This window comes from Neopelma chrysocephalum, unplaced genomic scaffold (assembly GCF_003984885.1).
Source record: "Neopelma chrysocephalum unplaced genomic scaffold, ASM398488v2 Primary Assembly neopelma1_97342, whole genome shotgun sequence".
NCBI lineage: Eukaryota > Metazoa > Chordata > Aves > Passeriformes > Pipridae > Neopelma > Neopelma chrysocephalum.
In genome coordinates, this window is record NW_020925983.1 from 1 (window position 1) to 6,609 (window position 6,609).

The 6,609-nt window shown below is 69.1% G+C and overlaps 2 protein-coding genes across 2 annotated transcripts in view; one reads left to right on the forward strand and one right to left on the reverse strand.

Moving 5' to 3' along the window:
* The first annotated feature begins 373 nt into the window (after positions 1-373).
* On the forward strand, positions 374-2,902 carry CS (citrate synthase). The gene is made up of 10 exons (XM_027672040.1): positions 374-494; positions 601-708; positions 790-855; positions 930-1,061; positions 1,144-1,332; positions 1,455-1,654; positions 1,890-2,019; positions 2,163-2,264; positions 2,375-2,584; positions 2,732-2,902. Exons 2-10 carry the CDS (start codon positions 625-627, stop codon positions 2,900-2,902), a joined length of 1,284 nt encoding a protein of 427 aa, XP_027527841.1. The 5' UTR covers positions 374-494; positions 601-624.
* A 1,474-nt stretch (positions 2,903-4,376) lies between these two features.
* LOC113961619 (coenzyme Q-binding protein COQ10 homolog A, mitochondrial-like) overlaps positions 4,377-6,609 on the reverse strand; it is a 2,483-nt gene continuing 250 nt past the window's right edge. Inside the window, exons 2-5 of the mRNA XM_027672041.1 lie at positions 5,576-5,716; positions 5,312-5,504; positions 4,762-4,863; positions 4,377-4,672 (exon numbers count right to left, since the gene is read on the reverse strand). Of these exons, the coding sequence (XP_027527842.1) occupies positions 4,505-4,672; positions 4,762-4,863; positions 5,312-5,504; positions 5,576-5,716 (604 nt within the window). The 3' untranslated portion in view covers positions 4,377-4,504. The remainder of the gene's footprint in view (positions 4,673-4,761; positions 4,864-5,311; positions 5,505-5,575; positions 5,717-6,609) is intronic.

Sequence of the window (6,609 nt, forward strand, 5' to 3'; positions counted from 1 at the left end):
GCGGCCTGGCCGGGCTTGGGCTCGGGCTGTGCCAGGGCTGGCGTGTGCCAGGGCTGCCGCGCTCGGCTCCAGGAAGGGAAACGCAGCCGCATTCCCTGTGCCGGGTCCGGGTCCCGCTGCCGTTGTGCGTGATGGGAATGTGGGGGGGGGGGCTGCGCTGCCCCGGCTCACCCGGCCCTGATCCCTCACCCCGGCCCTGACTGATCCCTCACCCCGGCCCTGATCCGTGTGGGCGAGGGAGGCGGCTCCAGCTGCCGGGCACGGCCCCTGGAGCCGGGATCTCACCGGGATCTCACCAGGATCTCACCGGGGTCACGGGGCTCCCGTCACAGAGCTGGGGCTGGGAGCTCCATGTGCAGCTGCACCCCCCAAAACGGGGCAGCCGGGGGGCACGGGGGGCTCTGCTCTGCTGACACGGGGGGGTCTCTGTGTCTGCTCTTCCACAGAATGCACCGTGTGTCCTCTTGGCCGCCCGCCACGCCAGCGCTGCCACGGTAAGGGGGGACCCCGCTCTGTGAAGCCTCTCCTGTCCCCCACCTCTCCTGTCACCCCCTCTCCTGTGCTCAGCCCCCAGCTCACGGCCCACTCCCTTCTCCCCAGAACCTCAAAGATGTCCTGGCCACCATGATCCCCAAGGAGCAGGCGAAGATCAAGAGCTTCCGGCAGCAGCACGGCAGCACGGCCATCGGGCAGATCACGGTGGACATGGTGAGTGGGGGGTCCCGGGGGGCCTGGGGGGACCCCGGGCTGTGCCACAGCCCCTCACCGCGGCCTCGCTCCCCGTTCCAGGTTTATGGAGGGATGAGGGGCATGAAGGGACTGATCTACGAGACCTCCGTGCTGGATCCTGACGAGGTAGGACCCCGTCCCGCCCCGTCCCACCCCTGGCACCGGCCTCGCCGGGCTGACGCTCGTGCCGGGCTCCGCAGGGCATCCGCTTCCGCGGGTACAGCATCCCCGAGTGCCAGAAGAAGCTGCCCAAAGCCACGGGGGGAGAGGAGCCGCTGCCCGAGGGGCTCTTCTGGCTGCTGGTGACGGGAGACATCCCCACCCAGGAGCAGGTAAGAAGGGGGCTGGCGGGGGGGGGGCTGGCAGCCCCCGGCCCCTCGGCCGAGCCCCCGTGACCCCCCCCATCCTCCATAGGTGAGCTGGCTGTCCAAGGAGTGGGCCCGGCGCGCCGCTCTGCCCTCCCACGTGGTGACCATGCTGGACAACTTCCCCACCAACCTGCACCCCATGTCCCAGCTGAGCGCGGCCGTCACCGCCCTCAACAGCGAGAGCAAGTTCGCCCGCGCCTACGCCGAGGGCATCCACCGCGCCAAGTACTGGGAGGTACGGGGGGGCCCCCGGCGCCGGCCCTGCGGGGCGGCTTTGGGGGCAGGTTTGGGGGCAGGTTTGGGGGCAGGGGGCTGGGGAGGGATGGTGGCAGCCCCCTCTCACCCCTCCGGCGCCAGTTTGTGTACGAGGACGCCATGGACCTGATTGCGAAGCTGCCGTGCGTCGCCGCCAAGATCTACCGCAACCTGTACCGGGAGGGCAGCGGCATCGGGGCCATCGACCCCAACCTCGACTGGTCCCACAACTTCACCAACATGCTGGGCTACACCGACCCCCAGTTCATCGAGCTCATGCGGCTCTACCTCACCATCCACAGGTAGGGAGCCACCAGTGGCACCTGGAGCAGGGGGGAGCTTGGCCCCACTCCCAGCCCCGGGGCCAGGGACAGAAACGGCTCCTGGGACGTGCCTGGGCCGCTCTGGGGGCGGCCCTGGGAACGCAGCGTGGGGCCACTGGGGTAGGGCTGTGCGAGGCTGGGAACCCGCCCAGAGTGCCTCAGAGGGTATTTGGTGGGGATGGGGGAGTCCTGATGCCCCCCCTCACCCATGCAGTGACCACGAGGGAGGGAACGTGAGTGCCCACACCAGTCACCTGGTCGGCAGCGCCTTGTCCGACCCGTACCTCGCCTTCGCCGCCGCCATGAACGGGCTGGCCGGGCCCCTGCACGGCCTCGCCAACCAGGTGGGCCCCTCTCCCTGTGCCTCTGTCCCTCTCCCTGTGCCTCTGTCCCTCTCCCTGTGCCTCTGCCCCTCTCCCTGTGCCTCTGCCCCTCTTGCTGTCCATCTGTCTGGGCCCCACTGGCCTCACTCGGGCCGTTCCTGCAGGAGGTGCTGCTCTGGCTGACTGACCTTCAGAAGGAGCTGGGCAAGGAGGTGTCAGATGAGAAGCTGCGTGATTTCATCTGGAACACGCTCAACTCGGGCAGGGTGAGCCGGGGGCCGGGCCAGGGTGCTGAGCCGAGGGTCTGGGGGCCACGCTGGGGGTCCAGGGGCTGTGCTGCGGGGCGGATGCCGGGCTCTGACCCCCGTCCCTGCAGGTGGTGCCGGGGTACGGACACGCGGTGCTGCGGAAGACGGACCCTCGTTACACCTGCCAGCGGGAATTCGCCCTCAAGCACCTGCCCAACGACCCCCTGTTCAAGCTCGTGGCTCAGCTCTACAAGATTGTCCCCAACGTGCTGCTGGAGCAGGGCAAGGCCAAGAACCCCTGGCCCAACGTGGATGCCCACAGTGGGGTCCTACTGCAGGTGAGCCTGGGGGTCCTGGGAGCCGTGAGTCCCTCTCCCTGTCAGTTTGTCACTCTGCCCGTCCCATCTCTCAGTGTTCCCTGTCCTGGGCACGTGGGGGGCTCCCGGTTCCCCCCTCTCTGCCCTGACTCCCCTGTCCCCCCACAGTACTACGGGATGAAGGAGATGAATTACTACACGGTGCTGTTCGGGGTGTCCCGAGCCCTGGGCGTCCTCTCTCAGCTCATCTGGAGCCGGGCGCTGGGATTCCCCCTGGAGCGGCCCAAATCCATGAGCACCAAGGGCCTGATGCAGCTCGTGGGCTACAAATCCGGGTAAAGAAGGGACGGGGAGAGGCCGCGGCTCGAGCTCCCCAGGGAACATTTGCGCTGCCGGGCCCGGCCCGGACGCCCTCGGCACTGAACCCCCCCCCGGGCACCCGCCGGGGGCTCCTCGGGGTCACAGCGGAGCCCCCCCGGCTGCTCCCCCTCCCCTGCCCCACCCCCGTGAGGTGAGGGGGGGTCTCCTGTGCCCCCACCCCACCCCAGCAGCACTCACTGCGCACACTGGGAGCCCCCCGACTCCCCACACACTGGGAGCCCCCCCGGCTCCCCCACTGCTGGGCTGGGGGTGGTCCCGGTGAGGCCGTGGGGGGGCACAGCCCCCCCCCCCCCCAAGAGGGTTCAGTCCAGCCTCGTGTCCAGGCCCCCCCACAGGGACTTGATACACTCCTCCCCGGCCGCGCCCCCGTGTTTGTGTGACCCCCCTCCCTGTCCGAAGCCCCCAGGAGCCAGAGCTGGGACCCCCCCCAGCCCCCTCACAGCTCTCGGGCACTTCTGTACAAACAACAACAAAATGCAAAATAAATGTTTTTATTAACAAACCCGGAGCCTTTCACCTCCCTCCCTCTGCAGGACGTGGGGAGGGGGGTCAGGGGACGGTGCCCCCACCCCTCCTGGGGGTGCTCCGAGGTCCCGCTGGGGTCGGGGGGTGGCCCTTGGCCCCTCAGTGGTGACGGCAGGAACTGGGTTGGTTTGGGGTGGGGGGTCCCAGCTGCAGCCCCCTCCCACCTCCCCAGCTCCCCCCTCCCGTGCTGAATGAGGACCAGGAGGCTGCTCACCCTTGGAAAATGCTCTTTATTGGCCTGTAAAAGCCCTTCCTCGGGCAGGGCGGCCTCGGGGGGGGCTCAGGGAGCCCCTCAGCCCCCCGGGGGGGCTCTGTGGCGGGGGGGGATCCGAGGCTTCCCTGTGCCCCCACCGCAGGTGAGGATCGGTGAGCGGGGCCGGGGGGGCTGCGTTGGGGGCGATCCCGGGACCGTCCCAGTCCCGGCGGTGGGTGCTGGGGGTGGGGGGCGGCGGGGGGGGGGGGGGGCTTGAGCCGCCCCCCCCCCACCCTGTGCGGGTGGCTTGTGCAAACTGTGCGACGTCGGGGGGGCTCGGGGGGCTCCTCCCTGTGCCAGCTCCTTCCCTTCTGTCCCTGGGAGGGCTGGGGAGGACGTGGAGGGTCCCAGCAGCTCCATGTGGGATCTGGCCAGGCCCCCCCACCCAGCAAACCCTTCCTCCCTCCCTCCCTGTGTCCCGGCACGGCCCAGGCACCGGGAGCTGTCCCCGCTGGGACCCTCCAGCCCGGCCGAGGAGTTAAAACAACAACAAAAAAAAAAAGGGTTAAATAAAAAACCCCCAAAACGAAACAAAACCAAAAACAACTCCCAAGAACTAAAAACGAAACTTAAAACCCCAAATCAGCTACAAAACCAGGGAGAGTCCAGCGCCAGGACGCAGCTCCTGGGGCCGGGGGGGCTCACGGCAGCCCCCCGGGACCAGGGGGGGGACGCTGAGGCAACGGCAGCGGAGACGCACTCGAATAAATATTTGGGGGGTGGGCACGGGGCAGGGGAGCCCCAGCCCGGCACAGTCCGGGGGGGGCCCGGCCCGGCCGCCCTCACGTCTGGTGGACCTCGTGGAACATGAGCTCGCGGGGGATGCGGGTCTCGGGCCCGAAGTTCTTGGCCGCGCGGCGCTCGAAGGCGGCCACCATCTGCTTGACCACCTCGTCGAAGAACACGGTGGCCAGCTGGGAGTGCAGCAGGGAGCGGAACTCGAAGGAGATCTGGGGAGGGGAGAGCGGGTGAGCCCCTGGGGGGGAACGTCTGCCCTGCCCTCCCTTGGGGGGTCTCACAGCCCCCGGGGGGGTCTCACCGAGAAGTCCACGGTGCTGGTGCGGGGGTAGCCGGGGATGCCGGGGCTGAAGCGCCAGTTGGTCTCCAGGTGGTTGAAGAGGCGCCCGTCGGTGCAGACAGCCTGGGAAGGGGGAGAGCAGGGGCATGGGGATCGTGGAATTGTGGAATTAATTAGGTTGGGAAAGCCCTCTGAGATCATCGAGTCCAACCTGTGCCCGATGCCCTCCTTGTCCCCCGGCCCAGAGCACTGAGTGCCACAGCCAGGCCTTCCTTGGGGTGGGGACTCCAAACCTCCCTGGGCAGCCCCTGCCAAGGCCTGACCATCCTTTCCATGCAGAAATTCCTCCTGATGTCCAGCCTGACCCTCCCCTGGCACAGCTTGAGGCCGTTCCCTCCTGTCCTGTCCTGAGCCCCCCCAGCCCCCTCAGTTCTCCAGCCCCTTCCCCAGCTCCATTCCCAGCTCCAGCCCCTCAATGTCTCTCTTGCCGTGAGGACCCAGAACTGGGCTCAGCCCTGGAGGGGCCTCAGCCGTGCAGAAGAGCCGCCCAAAGAGCTTGTCCTGCCCTCACCTTGACCAGGTGAGGCCGGACCAGGGTGACGATGGACGTGTAACGCTCCAGCACGGGCGGGAACCCCACCTCCAGCTGGGCCTTGATGTGCCCCGAGCGCCGCGACACCACCACCGACTTCTTGCACCAGGGCACGAAGTTCTTGTAGTCCTCCACGTTGGCCACCACGTCGTACATCTCCTGCATCGAGTACCTGGGGGGGCACAGCGGGTGTTGGGGCCGGGGGGGGCCGTGCCCGGAGCCCCCCCAGGCTCCCCCACGTACCCGATGATTCGCCGCTCCGAGTACTCCTTGCGCTTGTTGGTGAGGTTCAGGAAGGTCCTGCTGGGCTGGGAACGGGGCTCCCAGGGCGCGGGGCCCGGCCTGGCCAGGCGGGACAGCCGGAGGCCGCACAGGGCTGCGTGTCTGGGGGGACAGGGGGGGTGCAGGGACGGGGCCGGGGGGGCAGCCACGGGACCACCGCAGTGGTGGGGCCCTGCCCGCCCTTCCCAGGCCCCTTCCTGCCCTTCCCAGGCCCCTTCCCACCCTTCCCAGGCCTCTTCCAGCCCTTCCCAGACCCCTTCCAGCCCTTCCCAGGCCCCTTCCTGCCCTTCCCAGGCCCCTTCCAGCCCTTCCCAGGCCTCTTCCCAACTGGCCTGGCCCCCTTCCACCCCTTCCTAGGTCCCTTCCTGACCAGCCCAGGCCTCTCCCGGGATGGGAATCACCCCCGGGGAGTTCAGTCCCAGCACCGATCCCAGACTGGCTCTTGGAGGAGGAGGAAGGCCGGGAAACCCGAGCTCAGGGACACCTAATCCCGGTGTTGGAGCAGGGACAACTGCCCGGTGCCCCCCCCGGTGCTTCTCCTCCTCCTCTGGCCCCATCTCATCCCTCCGGGGTCATTCCGGGGGGGCAACAAGGAGAGGTAGAGCCCCAGGGGGGCAGATCCCACCTCTCCCCCTGTCACTTGTCACCTGTCACATCACTGGGGGGGTTCCATCCTGGTGGTGTCCCTTGGCCGGGCTGCCCCGGGGGTCCCGGGCAGCGCTGGGACCCCCCGAGGAGGTCGGTCTCGTCCCCCCCCAGCTCTGCCGGTGCTGCCACACCGAGCCCCGGGCAGGGAGGTACCAGGCCGCCGTGTCCCCACACCGCTGTCCCCGCGTCCTGTCCCCGCGCAGAGGTCACTGCCCGCCCCGGGGGGCCCGCGGGGCTGTCCCCGCGCTGGCGGGACCGTGACGCCGCTGCCGAACCCACGCCCGGGGGCCTCTGGTGGGGACCGGGGGCGGCGGGACCCCTGACCCCCGGGACCCCCCGCGCCCCAC

Bases quoted from the DNA above. Each gene is read 5' to 3' on its own strand.
- CS (XM_027672040.1), top strand. From the start codon at position 625: ATGATCCCCAAGGAGCAGGCGAAGATCAAGAGCTTCCGGCAGCAGCAC. The intron at 709-789 runs GTGAGTGGGGGG...TCCCCGTTCCAG, and splicing joins GGCAGATCACGGTGGACATG to GTTTATGGAGGGATGAGGGG. The intron at 1,655-1,889 runs GTAGGGAGCCAC...TCACCCATGCAG, and splicing joins CTCTACCTCACCATCCACAG to TGACCACGAGGGAGGGAACG.